This window comes from Schistocerca nitens, chromosome 1 (assembly GCF_023898315.1).
Source record: "Schistocerca nitens isolate TAMUIC-IGC-003100 chromosome 1, iqSchNite1.1, whole genome shotgun sequence".
NCBI lineage: Eukaryota > Metazoa > Arthropoda > Insecta > Orthoptera > Acrididae > Schistocerca > Schistocerca nitens.
In genome coordinates, this window is record NC_064614.1 from 479461036 (window position 1) to 479480604 (window position 19569).

General features: G+C 41.2%; 1 protein-coding gene across 3 annotated transcripts in view; it reads left to right on the forward strand.

The window, feature by feature from the left end:
• The window catches only part of LOC126252129 (ubiquitin carboxyl-terminal hydrolase 8-like), a 247740-nt gene that overhangs the window by 169134 nt on the left and 59037 nt on the right, over positions 1-19569 (forward strand). For all 3 annotated transcript variants that reach the window (XM_049952998.1, XM_049953005.1, XM_049953013.1), the window contains one exon: positions 14505-14735. In XM_049952998.1, coding sequence (XP_049808955.1) covers positions 14505-14735 — 231 coding nt within the window. The remainder of the gene's footprint in view (positions 1-14504; positions 14736-19569) is intronic.

The window sequence follows — 19569 nt, forward strand, 5'->3', positions numbered from 1 at the left end:
CGAGCAGATGGACATTTATGAGTATAAAGACAGCCTCATGAATCCATGGACCCTGCATGTCAGCAGGAGACTGTTCAAGCTGGTGGAGTCCCTGTAATGGTGTGGGACGTGTGCAGTTGGAGTGATAAAGGGACCCCAGATACATCTAGATACAACTCTGATAGGTGACACATATGTAAGCACCCCGTCTGATCACCTGCATCCATTCACGTCCATTATACATACCGATGGACTTCGGCAATTGCAGCATGACAGTGCGACACCCCATATGTCCAGAATTGCTACAAAGTGGCTCCAGGAACACTCTTCTGAATTTAAACACTTCTGCTGGCAACCAAACTCCCCAGACCATGAATGTTATTGAGTATATGTGGGATGCCTTGCAGCGTGCTGTTCAGAAGAGATCTCTGCCCCCTCTTACTCTTAGAGAATTATGGACAGTCCTGCAGGACTCATGGTGTCAATTCTGTCCAACACTACTTCAGACATTAGTAGAGTCCATGCCACATTGTGTTGCGGCACTTCCGCGTGATCACAAGGATCCTACATGATATTAGGCAGTTGTAAGAGTTTCTTTGGCTCTTCAGTGTACAAAATAGTCAATGTGAGCAGCAATATATTCTAGATTCCTAGCTAGTATAAGATAGAATGTAACCTTAACACACTTTAGATTAATATTTGAAGCTGATTAAATGAAAAAAAATATACAAATCACAGTAACAACATTAAATAAAGATACTGCGAGAAGAATTTGACAGAGCATTTAAAGACCTTGTTGGTAAAAAGCCTCCTGCAGTACACAACATTCCCTGTGAATTGTTGAAGTCCTTGAGAGAGCCTGCCATGGTAAAATTTTTCCACCTGGTGTGCAATATATATGGCACAGGAGAAATATCCTCAGACTTTAGAAAGAATGTAATAATTCCAATTTGAAATAAGGCCGGTGCTGACAGGTGTTAATAATGCCGAACCATCAATTTAATAAGTTGTAACTGCAAAATAGTGGCACGAATTATTTACAGAAGAATGGAAAAACTGCTAGAATTCAACTTTGAGAAAGGTTACTTTGGATCCTGGAAAAATGCAGGAGCATGGGAGGCAATTCTTCACCCTAAGTCTTAGTGTATAAGATAGGTTGACAGAGGCAAACTTAGGTGTATAGCATATGTAAATTTAGAGAAAGATTTGGCAGAGTTCATGGGACAACACACTTTGAAATTTTGAATGGAACAGTGATAGAATGCAGGAAGCGAAAGATTATTTACAAATTGTATAGAAACCAGACAGCAGTTACAGGAGCCGAAGAACATGAACAGGAAGCAGCAGTTGAGAAGGGGGAGGGATAGTGTTGTAGCCTACCTCCAATGTTATGCAATCTGTACATTGAGCAGGCAGCAAAGAAAACCAAAGAAAAATTTGTAGAAGGGATTAAAGTTCAGGGAGCACAAATAAAAGCTTTGAAGTTTGCCAATGACATTGTAATTCTGTCAGAGATGGCAAAGGACTTGGAAGAGCAGTTGAACTGAATGGGCAGTGTCTTGAAAATAGGTTATAAGATGAACATCAACACAAGTAACATAAGGGTAATGGAATGTAGTCAGATAAATCAGGCAGTGCTGAGGAAATTAGATTAGGGAATGAGACACTAGAAGTAGTAGATGAACTGTGCTACTTGTGCAGGAAAATAACAGCTGATGGCCTAAGCAGAGAGGATACAAAACACAGACTGGGAAACTTTGTTCGTCGAGAGAAGAGCTCTGACAGCTGGCAGCACAGTTGCCAGTATTCGACACGGATGGGCAGGGTGCAAGTGGTGGGGGAGAGCGGGGTGACAGACCTCCCTGTTCCACCCTTCGGCCTGCGGCAACACTCGGCTCCTTCAGCATTCCTGTAGGGGCAGCATTCTGCTGACCGGTGTGTTCCTTGATGGAATATTTTTTCACATGCACTACCTGTGTTTGTCACCTTACACAAACACACACATAAATATTTTCTTTAATCATGTTGCAGCCATTTGACTGCAACAATTTTATTTTATTGTTACACAGTTCAGATTTCTCTTTATTTCATACCAGTCAAATATCTTTTGACATATAAATGGCCTATTGCTGAACTCTGGATCATGTAACAATAAAATAAAAATTATTTCTGTCAAACATCGGTAACACCATTAAAAAAATTACCATAATGATGCTTCAACATTAACAATGTAAAGCAAATTGTACAAATGTTACAAGTAAAATATCAAATAAGGACGTTACCTTTATTTTTTGTGTGGGAGAATGGAAACCCCCAAGATCATTGTCACCTGATTGGTCATCTCTCGTCATGACCACATAGTCTTGGGTATCTTCACTACTAGTGCCCTCATCGTCTGATAAAGAAATTACAATATTATGAATGGATTCTTCTCTTACACCATCTTCTATGTTTGACCTTGTAATCCCTGTCCACACTTGGTTCATGACATTCTTCCAATTTTCTGGCGTTATTCATGTGACAGCCTCATTTACTAGCCTCTCTGTGTCTTGCTACGTAAAGGTTTTGTTTCGTTCCTCAACGTCTGCTTTTATTTGAGCCCAGATGATTTCAACTGTGTTGTAATGGCAGTGGTATGGTGGAAGATGAACAACTTTGTGGCTTTGGTTCTCTGCTAATGTATCAATCACATAATGTGTCTTCATTGGCTTGTATCGTTTCACTAATTCCAGAAGTTCCGCTTTCTGCATATTCTGTTCAAAGCGTATTTTATTATCTTTCAACCAGCTCACTATTTCACCTCTCCTTGCAGCAGCCGTTGGTGCCCTGTTTAATTGTACAGAATGGTAAGTGTGTTGTCCATTACAAGAACACACCAGAACTGACGTTTCATGGCAAATGAGTAACGAACCAGTCTTTGAATGTATCTTTATTCATCTCCTCGTTTTAGTCAACAGTTTTTTACTGAAACATCATCATAGCACAGGGCACAGAACTGTTCATAGAGCAAGCATGAACTGTAATTAATCACCCTCCCTTACCAGTTGGCACATTCGTAGTTTCATGGCGCGTGTCGTCTGTCCGTCTGCAACGGAACATGCGTGATGCACGTTGACCCATGTAGCAACTCGCATAGGAAATTACATCTCCATGCTACAATGTCCCCGTGTTCCATTAATACCTTTGGTCCTGAGAACTTTTTCCAGTGGAAGCCAGTTTTTTTTTTTTTTTTTTCAAAACAATGGGAGACTTGTTGCTCTGCCTGTGTACAAACCATTGTCTGACAGTGATGCCATCAACTTTTCAAGTGTCTGATACTCCTTCTTGCTGTAGTAGGCACATATGTGTTGCCTGATAGCACTTACATCAAAGTTGTCTGTTTCAGTCACACGACACGATCTCTTCCTTGACTTTCCAGGCGTCACGTTAACAGGGCTCGCAGCTAAATTGACAGCCTCTTTATCATTTGTGACTCTCTTCATTGTTGCTGTAGAGATGTTCAATGCTTCTGTCATTCTGTCAACAACTTTTCTCACTGATATCAAAGGCCTGCCAATGTCCCTTTCCCTTTCAAAGTAAACCCACAATCTGTATATAAATTCATGTGCTTGAGATTTCAGCATAGCTTCTTTCCCAAAAGCCCTCTTCTCTGCACTATAGGCAGCCATTTTCCACTTATACACATGTTTCCACTTATACAAACAGCAAAACACTCACAGAAGTAGCGGAATGCACACATATATACACAAACCTGAACGTAGCATGTGGCACAATTGACTGAAAGCAGCAGTCGCCCACCACTATGGCAACACTGGGGCGTTGTCATGGTAATGTCAACAAACGCTCACAGTCTGATTGGCCGTCACGGATGCGCACAGCACGTGCGTGAAGGCCGCGTTAACTGTCAGACCTCTTCTCTCGCCGTATGGAGTATAGCAGTAACAAGAAAAGCATTTCTGAAAACGAGGACTTATGTTAATATCTAATATAAATGGAAGTGTTAGGAAGTCATTACTGAAAGTATTTTCTGCAGTGCAGCCTAGTATGGAAGTGAAATGTGGATGTTATGTGTTTCACACGAGAAGAATGTAGAAGCTTTCGAATTCATTCACTCTGTAGTGCTGTATTTGCTCACTGAATAGCCTGTTACATAGCTCATTATCTCTTTAAGTATCCGTTGGTGACACATCAGGAGGGTAGCAAGTTGCAAAGCTAGGATTCTATCTGCTTTTATAGCTTACTTTTTCAGTTAGTCTTGCTAGGATGGTTAAGATGTGTGCATTCCGTGTGCAGATGCAGGAGGAGCTGGACACAGATCGTGAGTAGCAGAAAGCACTTTCAGGTATCTATGGTCAGTCACCTTCAGGCTTCTGCCTTGGGGTGTAGCGGTGGCGGAGAATCTGGCTCATCGCATGCAATACCTCAGGTGTCGTTTTTTTTTTTAGCCAATGGGCTCTGCTTCCAAGGCACCTCTTAGTGTGCCCGACACAGTGGATGCACCCTCCCAGCAGGGTGAGTGGTGGGTGGTAACGCGTTCGCATTGCTTGAGGTGGAGGGCTAATGTGGGGACTGGCCGCCTGGCCTTGCTCATTCACCCTATGAGTGGACAGGTGGCCACTCCTTCAGCAGGGCCTGAGCAGGTACACAAGGGTAGGCGATTACTAGTTACTGGGAGCTCCAATGTTAGACACATTATGGAGGCCCTTAGACAGATAATGTTCAGGGCTGGAAAGGAAGCCAGTGTGCACTCGGTATGTCTGCTGGGGGGCCTCATCCGAGATGTGAAGACGACCTTACCTGCAGCTATCAATTGGGCAGGGTGCAGTCATCTGGAAGTTGTGGCTCACCTCGGCACCAACGATGCCTCTTGCATGGGTTCTGAGACTATCCTCAATTCATCCAGGTGGCTGGCAGAGGTGATGAAGACTGGTAGACTCACATGTGGGATGCAAGCAGAACTCACAGTTTGCTGCATTGTTATCAGAGTTGATCGGGGTCCTTTGGTTTGGATCCAAGTGGAGAGGCTCAACCAAAGGTTTCATTGACTCTGTGACAGTCTTGGCTGCAGATTCTAGACCTCTGTTATCGCATGGAGATTTGTAGGACTCACCTTTGCAGGTCGGAAGTGCACTACACAAAGGAGGCAGCTACATGAGTAGAAGAGTGCACATGAGGGTTCTCATACCAGGCGATTGTTTGAGGTGCTCTAATGAACACTTGCTAGTCAATTAGCCGGCCGAAGTGGCCGTGCGGTTAAAGGCGCTGCAGTCTGGAACCGCTAGACCGCTACGGTCGCAGGTTCGAATCCTGCCTCGGGCATGGATGTTTGTGATGTCCTTAGGTTAGTTAGGTTTAACTAGTTCTAAGTTCTAGGGGACTAATGACCTCAGCAGTTGAGTCCCATAGTGCTCAGAGCCATTTTGCTAGTCAATTCACTGTAAGGGAAGTCATATGCTGCCCGCATCTCGTGGTCGTGCGGTAGCATTCTCGCTTCCCACGCCCGGGTTCCCGGGTTCGATTCCCGGCGGGGTCAGGGATTTTCTCTGCCTCGTGATGGCTGGGTGTTGTGTGATGTCCTTAGGTTAGTTAGGTTTAAGTAGTTCTAAGTTCTAGGGGAATGATGACCATAGATGTTAAGTCCCATAGTGCTCAGAGCCATTTTTGAAGTCATATGCTATTCAAATTAAATCCACTTCGACTTTCAAAATTTTATCAGTAAATTGTTGGACATATTCATAATATCCCCAATTTTACTGCACTTCAGGAAAGTTCTTGCACACAAATTATTCTTGGGATCAAGAGCTGGCTGAAACCCAAGGTAGAAAGCCGTGAGATGTTTAGCGTGCCATGGAACGTATATCAGAAAGATAGATTAGAAGCCATAGGAGGGTGAGTGTTTATTGCAGTTGACAAAAATATTGTCTCTTTTGAGGTCGAAGTTGCGTATGACAGTGAAGTTATCTGGTCATGTATAACAGATGTAAGTGAAACCAAGTTAATTGTTGGACGTTTTTACTGGCCACCTGATCCCACTATGACAGTTCTAGTGACATTTAAAGAAAGTCTACAGTCAGTAGCGTGTAAATACCCAGATGATGCCATACTAGTTTGAGGCAACTTTGTGACGTTCGCCTGCTCTATTATGTCGTTGATAGTCCTTGGTGTCGACATATTGCGTTGTTATACTGGCTGAAAATTGGGGGGGGGGGGGGGGGAGTTAAACACTGATTACTTTAAATGATGTAGCAGGCAGTTGCGCAGTTGCATTTCACAGTTCTTTACTTTCACTGTTCACAACCTCCCAATATTACACAGTTATATTGGCAGTTACTTATTGGCCAATTTTGATAAGCCTCATTAATACGTTGCACGTGAACATTGGCGTACTGCCACAGTAGTTTACTGTTGAGCATCTACAAGCAGTAAAAACCTAACTCGCAGTTCAAAGTACTTGCAGAATAATATGGTATGTATTGAAGAGACACTGTCATTGTTTTAACACATGGCCTAATTGTGTTACACTTATTTCACAGTTAAGATGATGCATTGTTGTTGCTCTAACCAGCTCCAATTCCTTGTCTGAAAATTGGGTATGGACTGACTATCTCGGGACCAAAAATTGGGCCTTTATATGTCCTCACAATAATAGGTACTGAAAGTATACATTGTTCAATGTTTAATTTACAGAAATTACAATTAAAACATAACTCATTACATTAACTCAATACATCGAAAAATTGGTTCTTTTTAACATGGCCTTCTACCACGAGGGTTAAGCCGAATTATTTGTTTAAATGATGAAATTAACAGATGGTGAAACTGTAATTACATTGGAATTAATTAATGGCTGACTTTGTTAACTTTTTTGAAAAGAGCCAAATAGATCCTTTAAGACTACTATTACTACTTTGTCCAAATGTTTATAATTAGTACAGAATTTATACACTAATGGCCATTAAAATTGCTACATCATGAAGATGACGTGCTACAGACGCGAAATTTAACTGACAGGAAGATGATGTTGTGATATGCAAATTATTAGCTTTTCAGAGCATTCACACAAGGTTGGCACTGGTGGCGACACCTACAACGTGCTGACATGAGGGAAATTTCCAACCGATTTCTCATACACAAACAGCAGTTGACTGGCGTTGCTTGGTGAAACGTTGTTGTGATGCCTCGTGTAAGGAGGAGAAATGCGTACCATAACGTTTCCGACTTTGATAAAGGTCGAATTGTAGGCTATTGCGATTGTGGTTTATCGTATCGTGACATTGCTGCTCGCATTGGTCGAGATCCAATGACCGTTAGCAGAATATGGAATCGGTGGGTTCAGGAGGGTAATACGGAACGCCATGCTGCATCCCAACGGCCCCCTATTACTGGCAGTCAAGATGACAGGCATCTTATCCGCATGGCTGTAACGGATCGTGCAGCTATGTCTCGATCCCTGAGTCAACAGATGGGGACGTTTGCAAGACAACAACCATCTGCACGAACAGTTTGATGACACTTGCAGCAGCATGGACTATCAGCTCGGAGACCATGGCTGCGATTACCCTTGACGCTGCATCACAGGCAGGAGCGCGTGCGATGGTGTACTCGACGACGAACCTGGGTGCACGAATGGCAAAACGTCATTTTTTCGGATGAATCCAGGTTCTGTTTACAGCATCATGATGGTCACATCCATGTTTGGTGACATCGTGGTGAACACACATTGGAAGCATGTATTCGTCATCACCATACTGTTATATCACCTGGCATGATGGTATGGGGTGCCATTGGTTACACGTCTCAGTCACCTGTTGTTTGCATTGATGGCAGTTTGAACAGTGGACGGTGAGTGTTTATCAGAAACAAGAGTATTGTCAGGAGTGACCCAGGGAAGCGTCATAGGATGGCTGCTGTTCTCTATATACATAAATGATTTGGTGGGCAGCAATGTGCAGTTGTTTACTGATGATGCTGTGGTGTATAGTAAGGTATTGAAGTTGAGTGGCTGTAGGAATATACAAGACAACCTGGGCAAAATTTCTAATTGGTGTGATGGATGGTTGCTAGCTCTAAATGTGGAGAAATGTAAGTTAATGCAGATGAGTAAGAAAAACAAACCTTTAATGTTCAGATACAATGTTATTAGTGTCCTGTTTGATGCAGTCATGTCATTTAAATATCTGAGCATAACGTTGCAAAGCAATGTGAAATGGAGCAAGCTTGTGAGAACTATCGTAGGGAATGAGAATGGTTGACCTCGGTTTTATTAGGAGATTTTTAGGAAAGAGTGGTTCACCTGTAAAGGAGACTGCATATTAGACACTGATGCAACCTATTCTTGAGTATTGTGTGAGTGTTTGGGATCTGTGCCAGGTTGGGTTGAAGGACTATATTGAAGAAATTCGGAGGTAGGCTGCTAGATTTGTTACCGGTAGGTTTGAACAACATGCAAGTGTTACGAAAGTGCTTGAGGAACTCAAATGGGAATCCCTGACTCTCCTTTTCGAGGAACACTATTGAGAAAATTTAGAGAGCTAGCATTTGAAGCTGACTGCCAAATGATTCTACTGCTGCCAACATACGTTGCGCATAAGAAGCACACAGTCATTTTTCCCTTGCTCTTTTTGCGAGTGGAACAGGAAAGGAAATGACTAGTAGTGGTACCCTCTGCCATGCACCGTACGGTGGCTTGCAGAGTATCTGTGTAGATGTAGATACCTGCCTGCCCCCAAATAAGTTCTCATAATCAATGTCCTTGAATTGATGAGGGTCTTTGTAGCTTCATTTCTATTTTTACTCTGTGTTATTATTTGGTATTCTAAAATGGCTCCTGACCATCACGAGTGAGTGATTTCTTTACTGTTTTATAAAGTTCAGTCAATTTAATTTTTGATTCCATTTGATCCTTGCCAAGTTTGTTTTCTATTTATTTGCTAAGCAATCTGTCTTTCGGATCTGTCAGACATCATTTTAAGAGACAGAATCACATCACTGCCATTCTATGATGTATCCGTTGCAAGTGTCAACTGCAGTGTCAAGCATTCGGATCTGTCAGACATCATATTAAAAGATAGAACAACACCAGTCCCATACTGTGATGCATTTGTTGCAAGCATCAACTGTGGTCAAGTATGCTGAAATGTCGCTGACCACAAAAATTTCATGGCCGTCTTGTAAAACTGATTTAGTGGATGTGCAATTTCTACTGATTGGGATATAAAATTAATGTTTTAGTTGATTTTTTTTTATAAAAGAATGCAGTTGTTTTAGTTTAGTGGATACTGTCAAGTTTCTGAATGTGTTCGTGAATAGGTATGATATGTTTGCCACTGAGATGTGCTGCAAGAGTTTAACACTGGAAGCAAATAAGCAGCACTCGTCCAAATGAGGATGTAATCATCTCTGAGTGACCATGGCAATAGATATCAGCTGTAGGGAGGGATACTAAAACTATCTAGCAAGCAAGTATGGCGAAAGCAGGCATCAGAAGCAGATTAGTAGAAGTGAAAAAAGCTTGCTACTGTTATCAGACATTGATATAGACTTGAGTGAAACACCTCTTTACTTTCACATTTGAAGGACAGAAATGACAGAGCTGAAACAGTATCTGCAGAATTGTGGGAATTTGCAATTTATACTTCATTTGTTAAAAAAATTTTTGCACTGTAGCTAGTACTCCTCGAACTCCTACTTCATGTGATAGTCCCAGGCTTGGGATCAATTTCTTCTTGTTCGAAACTTCCTGGCAGATTAAAACTGTGTGCCCGACCGAGACTCGAACTCGGGACCTTTGCCTTTCGCGGGCAAGTGCTCTACCATCTGAGCTACCGAAGCACGACTCACGCCCGGTCCTCACAGCTTTACTTCTTCTTGTTGTTTGTTTGTCTTTATTTAATTCTGCTTCAGGTCCATGAATTGACCAAATAATCAGCTAGGCTCCTGTGATTCAGTTTTTTCTTTATACTATTTTGAAGCCAATACAAGCAGCTGCAAATCAAAAAGATCGATATTTTGAGGTAGCTTCATCACACATAACACTCATCGCTTTTATGGTTCTGTGGTGAGCTGGTTCAAAAAGTGTATAGGCCTTTCATTCTCCAAAATTTTCACACTGAGAAACACTCTACTTTTTGTCCCGTTTTTATCTACAAATTGCAAGAATGTGAATGTAGGAGCTTGCATCCAAATATTTTAATGTGTCAAAGATCCGCTTTTTGCTTTTCACAGCTTCTTCTGCAATCTGGGTTTTCAGTGCCTTAGTTGGGGGTTGGTTAGTTAAGTAGACTGCAGTGAAAACTTTTTCTGCCCAGAATTTATTTGGCAAATTCATTTTAAACATCAGGCATCATGCTTTAAAGTAAAGAACATTTTATACATACCTCAGCTGAGCATGAATGGAGTGTCTGTTGGTAAAATAGTAGAAGGAGGCCATTTTAATTTATGTGACAGCAGGGCTGTTGAATTTATTACACCTTTAAAAAGGTAGTTGCTATAGTGTCATTAGCAAATTGAACATACCGAATAGACCAAACATATGGACAGAATTTTGAAAGAAAATCAGTATTACAATCAAACACTGCAGACTTGTGTCAAAGATGGACAGAATTTTGAAAGAAAATCAGTATTACAATCAAACACTGCAGACTTGTGTCAAAGATGGGTCATCTGCATTCTGAAGCATGAACTACATAAAGGTCTGGTTAGTGGCATTTTGTTAGAGGGAGTATTTAATACTTCATGCATAATTTGTAGTACACTCATATTTTCGTGAACTGATGATGCAAAGTGGGGCAAACACTTCTTTACTTAATTGATGTCCGCCCCCGGTAGCTGAGTGGTCAGCGCGACAGATTGTCAGTCCAAAGGACCCGGGTTCGATTCCCGGCTGGGTCGGAGATTTTCTCCGCTCAGGGACTGGGTGTTGTGTTGTCCTAATCATCATCATTTCATCCCCATCGACGCGCAAGTCGCCGAAGTGGCGTCAAATCGAAAGACTTGCACCAGGCGGACGGTTTACCCGACGGGAGGCCCTCATCACACGACATTTCATTTTCACTTAATTGATGACTATTCCAGGGAAGTATTTGTGTAGATACAACTAGACATAAATATGAAGGACCATAGTTAATTCATGACTTTAAAAACCTAGTTGAAAGCCAAACTAGAAGAAGGATATGTACTCACATGCACATAATAGCAGAAAATATATATGAAAGATAATTTGATAATTTTTTTTAAGACAGGAAGGGACCCAACATCAGACTACGTATCATAAACGCCAGTACAAAATGCAGTAGCTGAGCATTATAACCTTATCATAGGAGAAAAAGCAGGATGCCTATTCATTGAAGAAAATTTGCGAAATCTAGGCAAAAGCAATGTTAGCTGCAGTCCACATAATTTACCGATCTTCAATTACGGCATTGAAAACCAAGACTCCAAAAGAAACTTGGCCAAACAGGAAGCTGGATTTTGGATAAAATAATTTGAGATGTTGGGCTGCATCATTGTTTTCTACTAAAATGACTAAGTTGCCAACATTTCGACCAACTTGCTCCGGTCTTCTTCAGGACGGATCTTTGACATTTTAAAATATTTTGGATCAAAGCGTATGTTCGCAGTCTGGTAGCCAGCAGATCAAAATGGGACAAAAAAGTATTGGTTGTGTCTTGTTAACGTGCTGTGGTGAACCATCACATCCATGTGCATGCACAGATGTGCCAGAAGTGAGTTCATTACTATCAGGTATTATCTGTAAAATATCCTGCTGACAATAAAAATTGTGGAAGAAAACAGGGAACTATTTTAAATATGTTTTTTGAGAAAGATATTGGCAAAAATGAAGTTAATGGATAAAATACCAGAAGTAGTGGACAGTAAGTAGTTTATAGAAAAATTTTATCAGAGAAGACATGATTAGGGGATTTGTTATGCCATCCACAAATAGGTACATTGCTGTTGGGAGGAGTAAATAAAAGGAGAAATGTGTTGTGAGGTAAAAAGTGAAACTTGCATGGGTGCGCATGTGCAGTACTTGGAGAGAAATGACAATGTTAGCTCAGTATAGCAAGAGTTAAATGAAATCATCAAAACAGTTGAAAGACTGATGGCTTTGAGGAAAACACTGCTGTCACTTAGCCTCCCCCGTTTCTCATCTTAATTAGCAAATGATGACTCTTTCTACCATGGTGCACATCACAGATTTTGAATTCCATTTTTAACTAGTCTTCCTATATTATGTGGTTGTATCCACAGAACAGTTTCCTTTGTTACTTATTTGGTAATATTGCTGGAATAGAGGTTTGCTCCCATTTATTACAATATTGACTGTATCTAACTAAAACATTAATAATCATGAGTTTTGCTGAGAAAATAAATGTTACTTCAATGAATCTTCACTCTGAAGTGGAATGTGTACTACAGAGTGAAAGTTTCACTTGTGGCTAACCCATTCTCTATAATATTCTTTCTGCCACAGGTGCTAGTCCAACAGAGTGTGCATTAGAGTTTCCAAGGAGTTTAGAAAGTAGGACAGGGGTACTGCAGAAATGTTACTATGAGGGCACGTTGCAATTTATTGCTAGTTGGCTCAGCTAGGAAGAGTATTACCAGCAAAAGACAAGGTTCTGGGTTCGAACTTTGGTCCAGCAACACAGTTTTAATGTGCGAGGGTGTGCTGAAAAGTAATGCCTCCAAATTTTGTATGTGAAAACTCTTAAAACTCTTTAAATAAAACAAATGCTATTAACATTCTACATCTGTATTCTTCATGTTTATGTATTTGCACCCTCTGCTGCTAGAAGGCTCCAAATAGCAATGTGTAACATGGCAGTATGTAACGTAATGGTCAGTGTTTGAGAAACAGCATGCTGTAATTGAGTTTTGAATTTGAAGAGTTCATATACACTTTCTCCTTCGGCATGCCACTGCCAGACTACACACGAGTGCTGCAACATCTGCAACAATCCAACACACCTGGGGGTTCACTGTCATCAGTCGTCCTCCATACAGTCTCGACTTGGCCCCACCCGATTTTCATCTGTTTGCAAAACATAAAGCACACCTCAAGACTTCACTTTGATAGTGATGAAGCAGTGCAATCAGAGGTGAGATTTTGGCTCCATCAACAAAGTCAGACGTTCTATAGTGACAGTATCAACAAACTGGTCTCTCATTGGGAAAAATTTCTTTGTCGCCATGGTGAATACATAGAGAAACAAATATATGTAAAAACAAAGATGATGTGACTTACCGAACGAAAGCGCTGGCAGGTCGATAGACACACAAACACACACACAAAATTCAAGCTTTCGCAACAAACTGTTGCCTCATCAGGAAAGAGGGGAAGGAGAGGGAAAGACGAAAGGATGTGGGTTTTAAGGGAGAGGGTAAGGAGTCATTCCAATCCCGGGAGCGGAAAGACTTACCTTAGGGGGAAAAAAGGACAGGTATACACTCGAACACACGCACATATCCATCCACACATATACAGTGTATATGAGCGGAAAGACTTACCTTAGGGGGAAAAAAGGACAGGTATACACTCGAACACACGCACATATCCATCCACACATATACAGTGTATATGTGTGGATGGATATGTGCGTGTGTGCGAGTGTATACCTGTCCTTTTTTCCCCCTAAGGTAAGTCTTTCCGCTCCCGGGATTGGAATGACTCCTTACCCTCTCCCTTAAAACCCACATCCTTTCGTCTTTCCCTCTCCTTCCCCTCTTTCCTGATGAGGCAACAGTTTGTTGCGAAAGCTTGAATTTTGTGTGTGTGTTTGTGTTTGTTTGTGTGTCTATCGACCTGCCAGCGCTTTCGTTCGGTAAGTCACATCATCTTTGTTTTTACATATATTTTTCCCACGTGGAATGTTTCTCTCTATTATATAGAGAAACAAATATGTAGACATGAAGAATAAAGATGTAGAATCTCTGGAACATTTGTTTTATTTGAAAAGTTTTAAGAGTTCCTCATAAAAAATTTGGAGACATTACTTTCCAGTATGCCCTCGTATAAATTTCTCTCTCTCTCTCTCTCTCTGTTTTTTTTTTTTTTTTCCTGAAAATAAATTAATAGGCAGTTTAAGTAAAATACTGAGTCAATGAGAGAAATTATATGTATTTTTCTGAGAGAAGAGAGGTATGTAGACTCTAAGTAATTATTTTCTGACATTAAAATGTGATTTTATCACTGTTTGTAATTTACTGACCTCGTTTGAATTCCATTCTATAAGTTAGCATTTTGATAATTTTCTGAGGATGATGCTTCTGTCTGGTAAAAACAACACACAAAAAAATTTCTTTACAAAGATTATGTGGATATGCACAAACTTTCATATACTGTAAACTTACATTTCAGTAATAAACGTGAGACTTTTGGTCAATGGTGATAAATTTTGGTTGGGAGTGTTTTTGATTGCTTATAAATGGTCTTAACTTCAGAAAATCTTTTGGCAGAATATTTTTTGTTAATTGAGTGCCCGTGTACTTCATTCCTAACACCATTTTATTTTCATTTTCAGGAGCGAGGATTAACCGGATTGAAAAATCTTGGCAATACGTGCTACATGAACTCAATTTTACAGTGCCTCAGTAATACTTCTCAACTCAAAGAATTTTTTGTGCAGGGGACGTATCGTAACTATGTAAACAAACAGTCTGATACAAGAGGCTGCATTGTGGAGGCAGTAGCTGTTGTTATAATGAGTTTGTGGAGTGGTCAATACAGATACTTTGTGTGTGATGACCTGAAGGTATGTTGACTGTTCAGCTTTGTATTTGTGTATCTCTTATTTTCTTCCTCAAAATTGATGGTTAAAAAGCAGTTCCTGTTAGGATTGCTATTGTGTTTTGTTGCCCTACATAAAATATCTGTTTTAAAAAAATGCCAGAACATCTTTGCAAAATCTTGTATGCAAATACACTGGTGTCCAAAATTAAAGCAAAAAAATGGAAGTTTTGCAAGATTGTGTTTATTTTGCCACAAAACAGTATAAACAGGTGATACCAAAGTAGAAACAACATAAAGAATACAGAACATAAACAACTGCAATATACATAACAGTAGATGAAAATATGTCTCTCCCCCCTCCCCCCCCCCCCCCAACTTATCAGATTTCCACACACATTGCAACAACTGGTTAATGTGCTCACTATAGGGTGTGACCACCTCTGGCAACAATACAGGCTGACAACAACGGAGCATGCTGTGAATAATGTCAGCTATGTGATGTTGAGACAATAATACCCCTTTTTCCTGGGAGCTGCTTGCGAGTCGTGGAGAGTGGTTGTGGATGTTGACGTGATGCAACCCGTCTCCCTAGTGCATCCCATACCTGCTCTATGGAATTCAAATCCAAAGAGCGAGCAGTATCTTCCGTTTTCAAGAAAACATGAACCACTCATTCTCTATGAGGTCTAGCACTATCGTCCATCAGTATGAAGTCTGGACCCACAGCACCTCGCAACACCTGTACATGAGGTCCCAAGACCTTGTCATGATACCTGACAGCAGTTAAACCTTTCTGATTCACCCATACAATTTCATGAAGAGGTATTAGAGTGGTCAACATTATCCCTGGCCACACCATTAGCGATCCTCCTCAGTCGGTCTCTATCCACAATGTTCGGGTCTCAAAATTGTGTTCAACATTCCCTTCAGATGCGAATCTTCCAAGAACCACTTTCCAGACCAAATTGGGACTCACCTGTGAGAAGAAAACTGGCCCACTCTTTGACTGTACAGGTGGTATGTTAACGATTCCACTCTAGACATTCCCTTCTATGAAGAAACTTCAGAGGCACACATACTGCAGGTCTCTGAAAATAAACACCACTCTGTCAAAACCATCCCCATGCCACAGTACAACGCATCCAGTGGTTGCTGTGAGGTCCGATGCCAGTTGCTGGGTAGGACTAAGGCAGTACCGTCATGCCTTTACAGCCAAATAACAGTCCTCTCTTTCTGATGTTACACGTGGTTGGCCTTGCTCTTGTCTTCATGATACTGTTTCAGTCTCTATAAACTGTCGCCACATCCGAGAAACAACAGAACGATTCATATTAAGCCATCAGGCCACATGAGTTTGCGACTGTCCTGCGTCCATTCTTCCTGTGGCCCTCCACTGCAGAGAGTCTGGTAAGCATCTTCTCTATGCATACTGCATTGTCTGTGATTGAGTACACCGCAGTTGTGGATGTGGGACTACCCGACAAACACTACTCCATTTGATAGGCGCCCTTATCTCATCGTTGGCATGGTTTTCCTTTGACTGAAATGCAGTCTTCCATGCAGAACATAACCTGTGAACAGTTAGTATGATTATATCATGAATTAGACACAGGTTGGGGACTTAGCAGTTTGTTGCTTTAATTTTGGACACCAATGTAGTTATCACAGTATATATTCAGTATGCACTGCAACTGCATAGACCTAGGAAAATCATTCAATTTATTTATAATTAGTTAATCTTCCACCGCAAGAACATCTTCTAATCTTCATTACGAAGCAGCAGGGTGTGCCCTTAATTTGAACTCTTTTGTTCATAATTGTTGATGTTTAACCTACTTCTAAAAAAAAAAAAAAAAAAAAAAAAAAAAAAAAAAAAATACAAAAATTACAAAAATCAGTAACTCTTGCATACACTGTATAGGCACTGACAAAGATTTCCTGTGCCAGTGTACTGACAGATTCACCGAGCGAGGTGGCGCAGTGGTTAGCACACTGGACTCGCATTCGGGAGGACGACGGTTCAATCCCGTCTCCGGCCATCCTGATTTAGGTTTTCCGTGATTTCCCTAAATCGTTTCAGGCAAATGCCAGGATGGTTCCTTTGAAAGGGCACGGCTGATTTCCTTCCCAATCCTTCCCTAACCCGAGCTTGCGCTCCGTCTCTAATGACCTCATTGTCGACGGGACGTTAAACACTAACCACCACCACCACCACCACCACCACCACCACCTACTGACAGATTCATAAAAATCGGCATTGAATGTTTCCATTAAGCTTGTGGTTTCTGTTTGCAGAGAGCTTCTGTTGGTTGGCTGTAATGCACTCAGTCTGAGTGTAATTTAAACAGTTGAACCCATCTAATGAGTATTAATCTAGAATGAGATTTTCACTCTGCAGCGGAGTGTGCGCTGATATGAAACTTCCTGGCAGATTAAAACTGTGTGCCCGACCGAGACTCGAACTCGGGACCTTTGCCTTTCGCGGGCAAGTGCTCTACCAACTGAGCTACCAAAGCACGACTCACGCCCGGTACTCACAGCTTTGCTTCTGCCAGTACCTCGTCTCCTACCTTCCAAACTTTACAGAAGCTCTCCTGCGAAACTTGCAGAACTAGCACTCCTGAAAGGAAGGATATGCGGAGACATGGCTTAGCCACAGCCAGGGGGATGTTTCCAGAATGAGATTTTCACTCTGCAGCGGAGTGTGCGCTGATATGAAACTTCCTGGCAGATTAAAACTGTGTGCCCGACCGAGACTCGAACTCGGGACCTTTGCCTTTCGCGGGCAAGTGCTCTACCAACTGAGCTACCGAAGCACGACTCACGCCCAGTACTCACAGCTTTACTTCTGCCAGTACCTCGTCTCCTACCTTCCAAACTTTACAGAAGCTCTCCTGCGAAACTTGCAGAACTTTCAGGAGTGCTAGTTCTGCAAGTTTCGCAGGAGAGCTTCTGTAAAGTTTGGATGGTAGGAGACGAGGTACTGGCAGAAGTAAAGCTGTGAGTACCGGGCGTGAGTCATGCTTCGGTAGCTCAGTTGGTAGAGCACTTGCCCGCGAAAGGCAAAGGTCCCGAGTTCGAGTCTCGGTCGGGCACACAGTTTTAATCTGCCAGGAAGTTTCGTTTGAGTATTAATCTGATAAGCAACTTTCATTATTCACCTACTCATTTCACTTATACATATAATACCGCTTATATTCCAAGTTACCTGTCATCCTGTAAATATTTATTAGACATTGCACAAAGAAGAAATATAAAAGCCAGAAGATAAGTCATCATAAATTTTATGGCCAACTCCATTCATTCATTCATTCATTCAACTGTTCATTCCTAATGACACCATCATGAAGCACAAACTGTATAGATATGGAACAAGTCAAACTATACATCAAGAAATGGACCCTCAGTTCCAAACTGCACTAATAACTGATTATTGTTGAACTACTGTAAACTGCTTATGTTAACATTAAACATTGGAAAATTAATGGGATTTGAAAAATGAAACGGCTGCCTCATTTACATTTAATGCCCCCCCGCCCCCCTCTCTCTCTCTCCCCAATGAAGCTTAAAATTTACGTGACCAAATGGCATTCATCAGAGAATAAGGCTATGTTCACTTGATTGAAATCCAATGCGTGTTTTTGATTCGTGTGTTTAAACATCTAACTTTCAACCTACAGCCCATCACATTAGCACACATTGATATGTGTTAACACAATGTGCATCTCTGGATGCAGATAAACATGTATTGCCACACAGTTAGAAAGATGCATAGCACCCTTGTGCTGTTCAGTCGGCTGTGCATTCCTGTTGTCACTAGGTGTAGTTTGTTTGTGTTTCTGTTACTGTTGCTTGGTGGATGTTACAAAAAATGAGTGAAACTGAGGGTGAGAGTAGTGTCATCGAGCTACTATTTGATGAAGTGGAAAAAAGGTCATTAATTCAGAATATAGTGTTGGAACTATATAAAAATAAAATTTTGAGGTGGCAAGCACGGAAGAATTGGTTTTGATCTTCTGTGAGCGAAACGACTCAAGGTAAAAATATGGGTAAGAGAAACTTTATTGCTAACAAGTAACAAGTAATGGTCGGAATATTCAAGTCTACCTTTATTAATAAAAGTAGTTGGTAAATTTAGCCTGAATGTTATCTGCTGGTGAAGTGGGCCATCGTTTGTGGATGCCATTTACACTTTTAAGCTTTCTCTCTAAAATGTCTTTGTGTTTCAATCCTTCTCTCATTCCAACATGGTTGTGAAGTACTGTAGTCACTTTTACGATGTGACTGATCCACACTGATATCTAATAGGCTACGTAGTATTCTCCAAGTACTACAAATGATACCAAAAGTACACTCAACATACATATGTGCCAAAATTAGCCAATATGTAAATAATAGTTTGTTCATAAATCAGCTGCTTTATGCCATAGGATCTCATTAAATTTTTCATCAGCCCAAATACTTCACCACATGTGATCGTGTAAGGAAGTGTAATGTCATGATTTTCTGTTAAAGGTTTTTGTTTTGGGATGTCCTAAGACTTTGCAATGAGTTTTTAATATAGAATGGAACCTGAAAATTCCTGGTCACTGCCTTTTCTATAAGCATGAATGTCCACCCAGCCAAAAGGTAGAATTGCAAGGCACCAATAGTTTTAGGGAAACAATTTTTGTAAGTGAAGAATAAGAATGATGACAAACTGCCTATTGGTTTCTGTCTCGGGTTCTTCGGCCGACGTTCATCTATTGATTTTTCTGACATTTCGCGAGCACGAGTGGCTGGCATTGTCAAAGCTTCACCCTCCATTGCCGGTGGTGAACTGGAGGGTGAAGCTTTGACAATGCCAGCCACTCGTG